The 16649-nt window shown below is 44.5% G+C and overlaps 1 protein-coding gene across 1 annotated transcript in view; it reads right to left on the bottom strand.

Moving 5' to 3' along the window:
* LOC306781760 (eukaryotic translation initiation factor 3 subunit H) overlaps window positions 1-16649 on the bottom strand; it is a 46410-nt gene that overhangs the window by 24010 nt on the left and 5751 nt on the right. Inside the window, exon 2 of the mRNA XM_079274771.1 lies at window positions 15606-15762. Coding sequence (XP_079130897.1) covers window positions 15606-15762 — 157 coding nt within the window. The remainder of the gene's footprint in view (window positions 1-15605; window positions 15763-16649) is intronic.

Below are 16649 nucleotides of genomic sequence, written 5' to 3'. Positions count from 1 at the left end.
GAAAGCAGCAAATATGTATTGTAATGAATTATCATTCCGTACTGTATACATACATTGTACACGTCTGTAACTAATTTGCATGAAATCCTACAGCACACAAAATATATGAAAAAAAACAACAGGTGATTGAATGTTTCTTTGAAGGCAGTAAGGAGATTGACTTGTACTCTTATTATCTGGATGACACTCAGCTTCCATACTCCAACAGACAAACTACTACGCGCTGTACTCTGGTCAGGAGGAGATAGACGGGAGACAGACAACCGGCCGACGGCTGAACCGAGATTTGTCTGAGTGAGACTACAAGCCGGTGGCAAGCCAGCCAGCTCATCCAGCGCAGATCTAATACACAACACAGAGCCTTGTGAATGCCACGGGATCACTACCTTGTTTGTTTCAAAAAACAAAGAACAACCGCTGTGAAAGAAGATGGCAAAACAAACTGTGCGACCCCCGTGATGTAGGCGGGTATATACACGTGTAGGCACGCTCCACAATACAAACCTCCGGAGAACTCTCAGGATATTTGGTTTCAAAAAAGGGTAGGTTTAAATAAAACAATTGTATTCACAGCAGTATAGTCTCTTGGCTGACTTATTGTTTTGTGCTTGAAAAAAATAACTAAAGCTGTAAATTGTAGAAGACATTAAAGACCGACTATGACCTCAAGAATCAAACATTCATACATGACCGGGAGAGAGAAGACAAACGCGTCGGCCTCTTTTGTCTTCTTATGGCCAAAGAGTGTGATGGGAGGACAGCTGCAATACAAGCAAATCAGCGAGTTTCCTTCTCTCCCATTCTTTAACTACATTAGCAGCCACTATGGGTGACAGCCCTGGGGAGGAGGGTGCTCAAATTACAACACCACCTTAGACATCTGGATTCTGTCTATGTCCTGTCCAGGGTGAGACTCACCCATCCTAAGAAACATAGGTGCCAGCATGACAAGCCCTCTCTATTTTCTGTTGGGGAGAAAAAAGAAGCAAAAACCCCATCTTGCTCCCCGTTGTCGCATTACAAAGACAGCCGTTAACATTGTGTGGACATTAGCGACAGAATAAGCCAGAGAATAGCCAATTTCACAATATCATCAAGGCGCAGAGGTGGGAGCATGCGCCACCGTTTGCTATTCCTCATTCATTTCTGCTGCCCTGCCTCCGCTCCCATCTATCAATCTGAGTCCTGAGGCCAGACAGGGAATGAGTCTGCACATTCCATTCGCGCTGCTTGATTGTGTGCGTGTGTGTGTGTGTGTGTGTCTCAGGGAGAGGACAGGGGCTGTAAGACTAAGACAAAATAAAAGTGCATTTAAAATAGTATGGGCAAAAGAGAAGGTGAAACGGGACGTGATTCTGAGTGAAGGTGCAAAATGTGGGAGAGCAGGTGTGTGTTTGTGAGCAGCGGTGAGTGTGTGTGTGCATATGTGTCCGGAAAGCGCAACGGGAAAGAGAAAGTGTGAGATGCGTGAAGCCCGAGGATGCCACGTACTCAAGCTTTACATCTAAAGTGAGCGTGTGCGTCTCTGTATGGTAGAGTGGAGGTATTTATCAGCTGCGAGCTAAACTCTTCACTTTGGGCAATGAGGTTAAGAGTCATAATCAACACGGCACTACCAGTGTGTGCATATGTGCGCGTGTGTGTGTGTGCGCGTGTGTGTGTGCAATGAACCAGATAGATAGTCCATACTCTAATACTCAATGACACAAGAGGTGAACTGCATCAGACCTCGCATGCTGCTGCAGGCCACAACATCTCAGCGCAGGCAGCAAGATGTGGGCGAGTGTGTGAGAGTCTCTGAATGCGAGGACGCACGTATCACAACCCATTCTAATCACCACCATGACTGGCTGACTGGGCCTCACCTGCTGCAGTGTTTTCACACACACACGTTTATATCCACCAATGTCAAGTTGAGCAGATGAATAATATGAAAAAAAATAAAATAATGTCGGAGGTCGGAAATTGGTGAGCTAGATTACCTTTACCCTTCATTTCCCTCCTCTACTTCCTCCGTTTGGTGAATGGAAATTTTGAATAGTCTTAAAATGAGGTTCGACGCCCAATAAGACCTCCATCCAAAAATAACCTGATTACATTTTCATGAAAATTCTCTTAGGTAATAAAAGGTAGAATGAGGATCTTTAAATCCATCACGGATAAAAAAAAAAGGACAATTTAAAGAGAAATGGCGAGGAGAAATATATATACATTTTTTTCAAGGCTTGGTTTCAGAACAGAAACATACAGCGGTGATTGAAGTGCACTCTAATGAGTAGTGGTTGTGTTCAGCGTGGGACAAGTCAAGAAGAAGGCTTGGCTTTCCTCCCTCGCTTACCCTGCACAGACAAAATATATTTTGACTTTGCATCGACCCATCAATATCCTCTCAAAGTAGACACTGAAAAACACAAAAACAACGGCCATTTTCGGATGATTGATAAGACTGCTGGCCTTACAGGCTGCTCTAAATGACTAATTCCTCATATTTTGCCAGTGGTGCCAGCAAAGCATGCTCATCTTGGCATGTCATAAATATTTCAGACCCCGAGAGGGAAAACAAAACAAAACAAATGTTTAGGTGCATTACAGTCCAAAGGCACCATAGTCTACCAGCGGTCTGCTGAGTGGAGAAGTGTGTCGTTCCACCTCACCCTCAGGACTCGGCACACCAGGCCGTAAGTTAATGAGTCCATCTTCTTGACCCATTGCCGGCAACCTCGACACAAACCCCAAGCTGCTTCGTAAGATATATACAGAGAGTGGTTCTTACCGTCTCTGTATTTACACATTTATTTTGCTTGCTTTAAAAGTCTCCGTGACAATCCCGTTAAGCATTCTACAAACATTACCTCTTATACAACAGAACACACCACCTCTGGTATATTCTAGCTTGGAGAACAAAGTAAATCTTGACGTTTGAAGGCCCTGAGACCAGCTGCCTGTTCTGCCTTGTTTCACTGCTGCTTTGCTTTTTACTCAGCCTCCGTCGACCGCGCTACTCCTCGGGAGTCCCTAAACAGGAGCGGAGGACAGACGATATTATTGCATTTTTTCCGCTCTACCGAGTTCATCACATCACTGGTGAACCGTAACGTCCTCAACCCTCTGAACACTGTTCAGACGCTGTTTCATTGATGCCCTGTGCATTGTTGGGGTCAATATAATACATTTTTGAGGGGACCGCTCCATCCTTGTGGACTGAAATGTCATCAGGCTAGAGAGTAAAAGCACAATGAACTCCACAATGAACAGAAAGGGGGGAGAAAGGAAATTAAGTTTTCTCTCAAGGACACTCAAGATCTGAACTCACCGAATGCACACAGCAGCGTCGGTGCCCTGCACCCTTGAGGTGAGCCGCTACAAAAAAAGCACATAGCTGAGAGAAAATTATAGAGATTATAGATTCTCAAACTCACACTAAACCCTAACCTGACCCACCAGATGATTTGTTACACAGAACCATCTGAGAGGCAGTCACTGGAAGCTGTTTTGGGGAAGAAAAAAAAGAAAGAGCGTGCACTTTCAAAAAATATTTGGCAGGTGACCGGATGAACCATCTGTCAACAAAACTAATGCCGAAGTGAGTCAGGAAAAGAGCGGAAACGCAGTGAGAAAAAGCCTTCAGTGCCGATATTTGCGCTCTGTCGTTTCACACACACACACACACCTAAGCCACGCCCATAGCAGCCAGTAGCTCCTCACAGGATGCTGATTGGTCCGGTCACCGGCTAAAACACACACATCTGGTAGAATCCATCGCGAGAGTCCAGCTGCCATGCAAGGTAAGCTAAACCCTAAGAAAAGAAAATGAACAGCAGACAATAGAACCACCCATGTTCAGAGGTTCTTAATGTGCAGACCAGGGGTTCTCAAACAAGGGTAGTCATATCATTTGAAAGAAGATGCTATAGATTGGATACATATAGATAAGTAGTGTTGCATAACCCAGTTCAAAGTCAACTCACAGTGACCACATTTTAGACAAACAACAAACAGACCAGCGGTGCTGTTGAAGGGGCCCTTGAGTTCATCCAACAGGACTGACTGGGTACATAAGGGGGAAAAACAAGGCAGGGAAGCATTGATGTACCGTACTTTTTGGACTATAAGCCACTACTTTTTACCCCACGCTTTGAGGCGTCTGCTTATAGTCCGGTGCGATTTATATACGGATTTTTCCGTAGCTTTTCTCCGCCACAACAACAACCGCAACTTCCGGTTCCGGTCTCACACAACATTTACTAGCTCCCGACACAGAACAGTTGCTACCAGCAACCCCTCTGCTACCAGCTGTTACTGACAGGGTCGCTACAATATGGATGAAGTACCTTTGACCTACCTCTCACTAGGACTGTTAACAAAAAAGGTTGAACGGCAAGATGCTTTTAACAGTACATGTCCGACTCGCTAGCTTCTAAGCTAATTTTAACATTACCGCCAATGGGTACCCGTTGGTGATGGTGGATTCTTTCACACTGCTTCGCGCTGTTACGATCCACTGGCAGACTTGAGAAAAAGCTGCTCTTCTCATGCAGCGCGTCTACGTTGCTCATAGCTCTGAATAGCATTTACAGCTAACTGGCTTGGCCAGTTGCTGCTAGCACAACAGCTATTCAGAGCTATGAGCAACAAGTTATTGACTCATTGATTTTCGTTTGGTAGCCTTGAGAGACCTTAGTCTGTAACGCAAGTATGTCTGCATGAAAAGATGTACAAAGATATATTATATATTCGCAAATGCTAATCGCGGTTAGCATTTCCCCATTGGCCGTAATGTTAAAATTAGCTTAGAAGCTAGCGACATGCTATGATGTTCAGAGAAGAAGACAACTTTAGTACTGTTAAAAGCATCTTGCTGTTCAACGGGGACACCGGCGGCTTATAGACCAGTGCGGCTTATCTATGTACAAATTCTTTTTTTCTTTTAAAAATCAGCTGGTGCGGCCTATATGCATTATCTGCATGACAACACAGTCACAAGATTAATGAGGTCTACCACTCAACATCATTATGAAATACACAAGACAGAAATAGAGAGGTGGAGAGCAGAAGTGAAATGAGGAGATGGGAGAAAGTGCAAAAGGTACATGGAAGCCGTCCGCCTGTCTTTCATCTGTGAATGCTATTTGCTAATTGAGCACAGAACTGTGTGCGCGAGTGTGTGTGTGTGTGTGTGTGTGTGTGTAAGACGGCACAAGGGAAAGCAGACCTATGACATGTCATATCAATCATTAGTGATAATTATAAAAGGATTATAATATATTCATAGCTAGCTATGGTTTTAATAAACAGGTTTGTATTTAAGGATATTCTTATTGTAGAGCTGACTATGCAAAGAAAAAATAAATAAAAATGAACATCACGACTAATTATTAACATCACCTCACAAAACACGTTGCTGATCTCGTCTCACTTCCGCATATTCGGTGAACCGCGTTCCTACAGACATGCTGCTTCTTGGGTACCACAGTCAGAGACATTGCATTCAAGCACGTTCTTTTCCTTCTACCTCGAAAAGAGAACAAACACTTTCCACCTCCGCGTTGTCAAGGTCAGCTGCTGCTGATGTGAGAGAGCAGACAGCTGGTCCTTCTGTCGGGGCATTTCCTCCGTCAGAAGGAGGGAACGGTGATAAATGCGCCAGTTGTCGAGAAGTAAATGGTGGTATCGAGTTGTGGTCCGGGGTGTCGGGAGAGGCACGAGGCTAATTCTCAGCAGCGAGGCTGTAATGGGGTGTGTGTGTGACTGCGTCTGTGTGTTTGTGTGAGCGCACCCAGTGTGGTCCATGTTCCACCTGGCACAGTGGATTAGGTGCAATTAATCTTAGTTAAGCAAGCCCTGCGGTGAGCTGCCTCCATTTGCACACACACACACACGATAGTGATAGCGCAGAGAAGCAGCTGATTTGTGTGCATGACACACGGACGGGTTCACCATTATGCACATGTGACAGCACCGCTTGTCACAGGGCTTTGTTGGGAATGTGGAGATCGTGTGGATGGGGAAATAAGGTGCGACCGTTTGCTCCACATGTGCATGTTCATCTTCTTAAATGGGAGACACAGTCAGAATAAATCTACTTGATCGACTTGCCAATACACGTTCAACATAGGGGGCTGGGAGGTATTTTGACTTTTTATGGCATATCAATATATGTAGCCCTAAAAACGTTGAGGTATGTCCTCGAGTCACAGAGTGATAAAGTTACACAATTGGTCGACGTGAGCGATAACGTAACGCCAATCGGCTGCTCTGAAAATGAATAGCCTTTGGCTTCATTAACGAGCAAGCTGCTTAACGGATTGCATTGGGCCCTAGGGACGCAAACCAGGTCCGTTCTGACAAAGTCACATTATGAACACAGTTACAATTACGATGATTAATCCACAATAACAAATTCCTGAAAATAGCATGATTATATTGTTGCGTTTATTGAATTAAAGCGGCCCTCAGTCATAGATTTACCATGTCATGTATCCGTTTTAATAAAAGTTACAACAATCGGTGCATTGGGAAAGGCATAAAAGACGTGTGCTGATGTGCCATCGCAAAACAAATCAAAAACATGAGTACATTATTGAGAAAGATGCCAAACATATTTTTAAAGAATTGCCTTAATGTTTAGTAACTCCTTCCCCTTAAACAGCATTAATTATCCCAGCAACTACACTCAATGCATGCAGGAGTCGGTCCTTTAGCCTCCCCCGTATACGCTTCAGTAAAAGATGAAAAGTCAAAAGAACACACAATTCATTGCCAAGACAGAGGTTAGAGGAGGAATTAAGCCCCTACAATTCTGACTGGTGTTCAGTTGTCTCCCACAGCGGTTCCCATTTGTTCACTCCACCACCTTTGATCACGTCATGAAAATGGTTGTCGACCGTCTCCCTTTTCTCTTCAGCTCTCCCATTTGCTCATCATCGCCATTTTTCTTCTTCCTCAACATTTTTCCGACCGTTTCTTTGGCCCATCTCTCTCAGAGCCGTTTACGATTGCCGTCCATCTTTCTTCCCTTTCCTCCCCCCTCCCCCATCTCGCGCCCTTTTGCTGTGTTGCTCTAAATTCCCCCTCATAGCGTCCTCTCTTTTTTCATCTCCCACCCCAACACTTCAAACCTCAGCCCTTTTCTCCAATTCTCCCACCCTTGTCACATCGTTCACTCCTTCCATCCTCCCCCTCCTCCCTACAGCCCACCTGGATTAGCAGCAGCCCCCCTCCTCCTTCCACAGTCCACACACAAAATTTAATGTGGGGCAGAATCGTGATGAGACAAAGGAGCGGATGAATAAAACAGTGGCACTGATGGCGATGGTGACGGGCCCCGGGGGGCCCACGCACTTGATTTATTACACCGGGTGAGCATTCAAAAGCAGATATCCCCCCAGCTCTCTGCTAACAGCTGGTCTCAGATCTGCACTACAGTGACAGAGCGAGGAGAGGTGAGAGACGGGGGGGGGGGGGGGGGGGAATCTTTAAATCGCTTGGGATAAAGTAAAGTACCCCAAAATCATGATACATACCAGTGCACATGATATCTTCAATGTTTATATGTGTCCCCTAAAAGTGGGCTGCCAAGTGATTTCTAATTAGCCTCACTGACTGAGAGTACGGGGAAACGGAGGAAATCAATTTCCCATTTGGGGCAGGTGGAGTGATCTATTGAAGGGCTGACCTCGAGGAAGACCTTATCTGGACAGGAGAGGGACACATTGGCAGAGGTGTTTTAAATCCCCCTGACTTCAATTAACCCACCATGAAAATGTCTGCCACGGACTACAATTAAAGTTCCGAAAAAAAACCCACAGCCTAACCTCGCAGACCCCACTGGAGGAGAACGCTGATGTAATTGGCCTTAATTAGTTCCGTTTGTGTTTTCACTTTTGTCTCGGTTTAAGAAGATTCCGATTTTTATTATTTTTTCCCACTTTTACTTCTCAGCATGTTCGTTTCCGTGTCCAGCAAATACCGATATTCTGGCAAAAGTAGGAACAAAATACACGTGATGAGTTTCAAGTCCCAACCTGCATTGTTTTCCTCGTGTTCGATCTTAAGTCCTTCAGAACCCAAGCACACAATTTAGTTTTTGGGACCACTTCACCATTACCATCGAGAGAGAAACTCTGTTCAGTCGTTTTTGGGATTGAAACAAAAAACAAACGTAAGCTTTATGACGGTGGTGCTCCACATCTAAAAGTAATGCCTTTTTATTCAGAAGTAGCAAACGCACTTGTCACACACTTCAAACTAACGGGCAGTATGTTGGTTCCCAACAATGAGGAGCATCTTTGAACTCCGCAGACTGATAGAAAAACAAGTTACGGTAACTCTTGGCCAAGTGTAGTCCAGACTGGCTTCGTCGGTTTGCAATTGGGTTTTTCTGTGATATCACAAGGGGCACGTTAGCTAGCTTATGAATAATACAAGAGAAGAAAGTTAAGGAGACTGCAATCATCTCCAATCTCAAGAGGAGGAGAATATTCAGAGGAGGTGTCAAGGACCATTGGATGGACAATGACGGATGAAGAGCCAAACAAATCTGAAGCAGATGCTGCAGCTTTCCTGCCAGCCGAAGCCACAGCAGAGTTAAACACGAGCTCCCTCCACCGAGGGCTCGGCTCTCCGTCATATTGTAAGCTCCCTAGTTAGCCGCCGAAAAAAAAAGTAATAATAATTAATGGTCTCATCCTAAACGGCCCATCGCATTTTAGTATTTCTGACAACGACAACATTAGGCAAAGATATTTTAAAATGTGTATGTCTGGAAACCAGGTGGGAAAAGAGGAAGACATTGACAGTAGCTTAGATTTTAGCAACGCAGCTAGATAGCAAAACGTGATCCAACTAGCAGAGCCAGGCTGATGGGAACTGCCTATAATAAACTCATATCTGAGAAAATAATCAAATCAAATAAAAGTTTAATTTGTCACAGTTTTGAAGGGAAATTCTCAGCAGAAAGTTGCTTTTTTTGTGCTGAATTCTAACACACAGTGAACAGGCTTTAGAATGACGAGGGGAGATGCATCAGTAACTCAGGCACTCTTTTCAGTGCACTTGGCGGTTGATCCCAGAATTTGCTGTGTCATTTTTGCTTTTGTGATGCACCAATGTCACTTTCACAGAGCTAACGCCAAGTACTGATTCAAATAGATCACCCAACACAAGTACTAGTATGACAACTATGTAGACGGAGTACTCGCCTTACTTGAGGTGTTATGTTGTCCGTCAATGGCTTGAAGAGGCTTTTTTCAAACGCATAACTTTTGCTACGTCCACACTAGTGGTGTTTTAGAACCCCTGAGGAAGACGAGGGGGAACCAGTGAGATGCGTGTTGACCTAACTTCTTGACCCATACCGTCGTGAAACTTTACTTTGAAACTGTAGAGTTTCAAAGTAAAGTTTCACGACGAAATGTCTGAAACGGTGCCCGAACGCTTTCCTTTAGAACGAGAAAGTATTGGTGTGGATGTAGCCTTTGCTTTACTGAGATAAATGCACAGCCACAGTATTCTCTTTAAACCAACAATCGTAGAATGCACCACAGCCCATCTCATTTGTAAGACAACACTTGGTTTGAGCCCCTGCGCTACATCCACGTAAATAATAAATGGTATATATAGTTATTGCATGTTATGTCAATGCAAGCATCTTAGATTGCACACTCCTCGTACTACGTCGCTCGCACTACAATGATCTACATTGTAGCGCCATCAAAGGGCACCCTTGCCTTTAGTATGCTACACAACACTCTGATGAAGCAGAGGCCTTTTTGGAACAAAGTGCTGCAGACTGATGAAACAAAAATTGAACTCTTTGGCCACAAAATGTACGGCTGACAGAGGCAATAGAGGAAGAGAAAAAAAAAAAAAAACCTGCAAACTGTTCAACATTGCAGTGGATTAACTGTGCTGTGGAGTTATGTGGCAGCCAGAGGCATAAAAGGTACTTTTCTCAGTAGTAACAGCATGAACGTCACAGGTGTAACCAAGATCATCGACGACTGCTCTGTTCAGCTTCCAGTAAACCATACCAGTGGGCTGGGGCACCGACAAATGGAATGTGGCCATAAGTAATGTTACGAGTTAGTTTGATGTCTAGTTAATTAGTTACATTCCACCACTGCTAGAACAAGAGCACAACGTTCTTCATCGATCCAGCTTCTATATTTGCTCTCAAACTGCACCAGATCAGCGCATTTAACTTCAAAATGAAGAACTTTTTCTTCCAGAACAAAAAGACTTCACAGGGAGCGGAGGCTCCTTCATACATGCCACTTCTTCCCCCACCTTTGTTGAATAAGCCAATGAAGAGTAGTGGAGAACAATCTGCATAAATGAGTCCTCTTCATGAGGTTGTGTTTTATTGGGCATTACCAAAACTGATTATTAGTAATAAAGAGGAATGCAAAGGGTTTGCATACAATTACACAGATAATATAATTCTCCCCTCACAACCACCTATGGCACTTATTCTGGTCGTTAGGCCTCTGCTCGGGTTGACGTTGGCTAGAGCTTTGTGGGGACTGTTGTGATTTCATCGTATGGTGAGATAGATGGTGAAAATGCAATTTGTCCCACCCCAAAGGTAGCAACAAGACACCATGCTGTTTTGAACTAGCGATCGAGACCATAAATTCATGTTTACCGAGGTAATAAATCGGAGCTAGTTTCTGTAACCAGTGGAGTCGCTCCCCGCCGGCCTTTAGATTAAATGCAAGTTGACGGCACTTCGATTCACTTTTCAGACCGAAGGTTGCAGCCCGATGCACACACAAGGTATTGCCGATGCTGCTTGGTAACTTCTCCCCAAAAATGTCACAATTGAAATCGCTAAATGTGTAAATGATAGCAGCACATACTGAGATCTTATTAACATGCTCTGTGTCCCTAATAAGGCACAATTGTTTCTATCATACTGAATCCTGGGATTTTTTTTGAAGGACTTGATCGAGTTCCTCCTTTTAGTGCTTTAGCGTCCGCAGCCATTTTTCGACTATCTCGCAGCCCAATCAATTTCACTTCAATCTGAAGTTGTGCGGTTAATTGGTTTGCCGAGTAATTCAAACAGTGGCAGCGAGAGTGACACAAACAAACAAATAAAGTGAAAAGAGGGTGGCAATCAGCAAAATCAACCTCATTAAGGACTACAGGTTGTTTATACATCAAGAGCAACTTCCCATGCTCGTTTTTAATTAAGCGTCTTGTTAGGACCGGAATAGCTACAGCGTTGTAATATGTTGTCAAATCAAATGTCCAAACGAAACGCTCCGCGGTCAGCAATAAGACCATCGAGTGTTGTCGAGGGGGGCCATCTAATTACTGAAATCAGCACACATTGCATTAACGAGTTCCATTAAAAATGTGTTTGTTCCACCAGTGTGATTACTGTTGACTGAGTCAATGTGACGACTCGCTGAAGCCCAGGAAGGGGGGCCTGGCAGCCCCCTTTGGGAGGTTGGCATGGGGCAGCAGAAGGAAATACTTTATATAGACATATCGACATCAACATACACAGAATATCTACTACCTACATATTTTGTATGACGTCATTGTCAGTGTCTAAGTACATAATAACCTCAAAAGGACATTGGTTGGACGCTAAAAACGTTTGTCTCTAGAAGTATTTTTGCTTTATAAATCCTCCTATGGTTATGGCAGAGACCGACAGAGGTAGTGAGGGTAGATTTTAGACAATGTGGTGCCGAACGAAGGAAAAGACGGGATGAAGAAAAGTACGGACGGAAGTAAGCATAATGAGCGGCAGCAGAGGAGGAGGATGGGGAAATGGTCAGAGGATGGCGTAGGCAGCTTTCTTACCTGCAGTGAGTTACAGAAAAAGAGGGGAGGGAAAAGAGGGAGGCGGAGGACGGGGGGGAGCCGGCTAATTTTGTTCTACCTTCAGGATACCTCGTCCTGCTGCTGAATGCTAGTGACACGGGTTGAATATCAAAGGGATTTTTCCCAAAGGTGGTACTGAGCAACGCTTACTTTGATATAATCACTCGTTACGAGTCAAACGGGACGCCCAATCATGCTTTATAAGCCTGATAATTGCACCGAGCCGCGCTTCATCAGTTGTTCAACCGATAAGGGTGTCATGATTCTTTTTAAAACTTTTTTTTTTTTCCATTTCAGCACTATTACATTGTTAAACTATCGGGTCTTGATTCGTAAAAATCAACAGATCATTGGTTTTATGCCCCGACAACAACCGTCATTTACATTTTTAAAACTTCTATAAAAAGGAACGGCTACACGCTGTAAAGTTTGGGGGGGGGGGGGGGGGGGGGGGGATATGCCACACTGAAGCCATATGGTCAAACCTAACCACCAATCAATTTGGAACAAACTATGGCTGACCCCAATTGAGACGTGCTGACCCCAACAGACGTAAACCACGTGTTGACAGACTGCAGCGGTTGGTGAGAGCCACAGAGAGTCGACCGCACTAAAACAATGAGCTGAGAGGCTGCAGAGTACGGTGCTGATTCTCAGGAGTACCATATGATTTAATGTTAATACCAAGCTACCGCTTTATGTCAGCTATAGGAACCATAACAAAAGGGTGTAATGTTGTGCATGTTGCTGCAATTTCTTCTCTTCTGCAACAAATAATTTTCACAGCTCATGAACATAACACCTCTCCACGACAGTGAGAGGAGAGGGTCACAATTACTAGCTTGCAAGGTCTGATGTAAATATTCCGTATGCAGCCGTCCCCGGTCTCTGTGCCGGGACACCTCTGCTTTATATTATCGCTCATATCACAACAAAAGAGGAAGGCCAGAGCACATTATTAAGATGCTGCATGCGTTGCCTCTATTGCACAAAATGCCTAGAGAATAAGTGCCTGCAGTTCCACACATCTCCCTCCATACATTGTGTTAATGATACAAGGAGAAAGTATGCAAGGACATGGGAAATAGGCGGGCTGGGGTTCAGCGTAGTGTTTTTGGATCTGAGGGCGGATTCTGGTGTGCGCGCTCGATTACTCTCTTTCTCCATCTTTCTCTCCCTCGTGTCGGGCACATTCGCCGCCTCGAACTGTCCTACAAGCGCAGCTCCACACTGGCACCTGTTGATGAAATGGCAGCATAGCAGACACACACAGACATGCTTTCAAAAACACACACGCAAAGAGAACACACACATATATACAACTGGCCATTAGTGGTGTCACGGATCACGGATCGATCCGTGAGGATCAGCCCTCACGGTTCGGATCACTTGTGAACCGCGGATCAATAGAGTATTTAAAAAAACAAAATTTTTTACAGTGTAATCATAATGAAGTTCGACTGCTGCTGTTCCTGTAAGATGATGCAGACACACACACACAAACACACATACATACGTTCTGGCCAACGCACAAACACACAGCGCAGAGACAGATTTAAACGTGTCCACGATGCCCGATTGGAGGTAAAGACGGTGCATGCCGCTCTGCTGAATCTCACTCCAGCTTTATCTAGAGGCGCAGCGATTCACTGATATGCATCAGAAAGTCGATACGATCGCCGCGATAGGGCGAGATTCAGACCACCTTCTATGAGGCATTCATCAAAAGAAACGATACAACCGTCTAAAACAATTTGGCCAAATATCCTCCTGCGCCTCGAGAGAGTACAAGAGTGTTTTCCCTCCACTCTCCTGCAACATTTCCCAATCATATACCCACTTCAGGCCATTCACTTCCAGGAAGAAAGAAAGGTAGTGTTGTGCAGAATAATGAAGTGCTGATTGAAACTTTACCGACAGCCGTTGTAGACACGAGTGACAACATCGCAAGTGCGAGCGGCAACTTCCCGAAGCACACTGGCCTCGACGATAACGCCTCCTGGTTTAAGACAAAAATAAAAATACAGCTGTCCAGTGTTAGGGTGAGTGAAAACACTGGATTTAGGCAGATGATACTGACCCTGGTGTTGCAGTATATTACTGAAAACTGCAAAAGCACTACCCAGAGTGTTGCTTCCCATCGTTTGTCATGCTTGATGTGGCAATAAACACCATTTTAGAGGCGTCTGGTTTTCAGCCAATGTTAGCTTTGAAGCGATCAAGTCAATTTATCTACATATGCATCCCAACGTCTGAACGTAGGATAGTTACACACCCGAGGCCTCCCATCATTTATCACAGTTGGGCTCTGGATCTTTAGTAGAATATCAATGATACTAGATAGAGTTCACATGCATAGTCCTATTCTCGCTTCAAGAAAACACTTGTCTTCTGCCAGAACATCAGCAGACTGTTGCCCTCTTGTAACTAGTTGCAACAGAGAAGAATGTGAGGGAGGAGAGAGCGAGAAAGAGAGTTTGTCGATAAAGTCATGAATCCTTTCTGAAAACACCCTTTGTAGACAGAGACAGGAGCATTCTGAAGTCAGTTCTTGCACTGTTGATTCAAAACCATTTCCCCGACAAACGGCACACACGACGTTCCCCTTTGGAACTCGGTTGCGTAGTGACAGATTTTTGCAAAAAAAAAAAAGAAAGAAAGCCAGGTGAACAGGAATGCTGTTGTAGTTCTGTGAGCTTTCCAAGCGTTCCTGGCAAGGTAGGGAGCCCTTGTTTACTAAAAGGGAGTGACAGACGGGAAAATCCAAAGCATCAAAAGTCAACACCACAACAAGCCAGGACGCTCACAAACACACACACGCACACACACACACACACACACACACACACACACACACACACACACAGCTGATCCTGACACTAACGACCTTAAGCCACCATCGGCGCATGTGCACATGTGCGAGAATAAAAACAACCCTGAATCAGACCCTGTGCACGTTCGTACCACCCACCTGTAAAGCAAACAATGGAGACGTTCCATCCCTGCACCACTGCCCTCGCACATCAACCCCGACTCTGACAGCGTAGGACGGCCGCCACCTAGTTAGCTTAGTTAAAAGTCGGCATTGTCCTCCAACGCCGTGCCCCGGGGACATCTTACCCGCACGCAGACATTCAAAAAGTTGCCGATATGATTGCATCACGGCTGCTGGCCTCGATGGTCCGTTCTCTCTTTACGGTTTGTGGCATTTTAATGGGCTAAGAATGGTGATCCATCACCCACAAACGCATTGTGAGAACACGGGTCGTCATTATATCGCTTCCCATCAGACCTTTGGTTTGGGCTTTGGAGAAAAGCTCTGTTCCGAGGCACAGTTTGGCTGCATTTCATGACCAAGCTGCTTTCTGTGTGCATGTTTTTAATGAATTAAATTGCTCAATGTCAGAATGTTTTCAGCTCACCCGTCAAGGACGCGGTCAAATGAAATAACCAACCAACTACCATTTCACAGAAATGTTCCATCCTTATATCTTCAGTGGCATTCGGTACGTCAACTCAAGAACTCTAATTAAAACCCTATTCGTCCTGTCATTCAGTAAATAAATAATCTTCAAGCCAAGACCAAAGCCTCTTTCTTACTGAAGCGTTCAGATATCATCGTCTCCTAAAATTCAGCCTTCGCACACCGCATCACTTCAACCACTACAGACAAGTTCTACTGGTGCTCAGCAGGTATTCACTTCAGACTGTGTGCTTGTGGTGTCATTTAGAATACAGCGGGGAAAGGGACCACGGCTCTGGTTTACCTTCGTCGAAGTCGGCGTCATCCTCTGTGTGCTGGGGGAAGGGGAAGCAGTTGGTGATCTCCAGCCGGTCCTCCACCACCAGGCCCAGCAGGACGCCCTGCACCACCTCACTGCCCTGGCCCTCCTCCTGGTAGTGCTTGATAATCTTCAGCAGCACCTGTGAAAACAGCAAGAACCAAAACTTACCGCACCGGAAGAAGGGGTGACGACGCTCTTTCCAATCACAGTTTCTAAAAGGACGGGATTTCATTTTCTGATCCGGGGCAAATTTATTTATCACGGCCGTCGTTATTTAATGCATTCCGCGCCTGTTACAGCGCCGCTTGTTATTGTGTTTTATCGTCCTTTGATTCATGTTTTCCCAATTGCGTCGCTGCTCGTCGTGTTGATTTGTGCTCATTGGTTTGTTTTCGGGTTAGTTTAGTTGAGGCGCGTTTTTTTGTGGTTTTTCTTACGAGTCGCTTGGGTGCTTCATCCCTCCAGCTTCAGAATTGCCGTATTTCTTTCCGTGGTCTTCTACACACTGTATTTTATCACAAAACATATGAAGAATATTAAACTATTGCAATGAATACCAATGGGAATCGTGGCAAAACCATGGCATTTATTCCAGAACTCATTCAAACAATATTCTAATGGATAAAAAAGTATTACGAGATAATGTGGATTTAGAACTTGATTTAAAAAAAGAAAAGACTATTGTTATCACAAATATTTTCTTTTCCGAGTTTACTCTGCTCAGCCCATTACACAGCTTAAGAGTGACTTCAGGCCATAGTAATTATAAACCCCTTGACAGAATCTTTTTAGTTTTTTTTAATATTACCGGTAATAGTTTTCAGCCAGTTTTGAAGACAAAGGGGGTCCAACACGGTGATGGCAAGGATTACCTAATAAAGTGGCTTGTGTGTGTGTGTGTGCGTTCAAATTGTAATAACCAAAACAAAGAAATGCAAGTTGTCAGCACTGACATTAGCGAGCTAAGCTAACTACTCTAGACCGGGAAAAACATAATCTTTGAAGCCGATACATATATTTGGAATT

This window comes from Melanostigma gelatinosum (assembly GCF_949748355.1).
Source record: "Melanostigma gelatinosum genome assembly, chromosome: 9".
Taxonomy (NCBI): domain Eukaryota; kingdom Metazoa; phylum Chordata; class Actinopteri; order Perciformes; family Zoarcidae; genus Melanostigma; species Melanostigma gelatinosum.
This window is presented reverse-complemented; position numbering and strand designations above follow the sequence as displayed.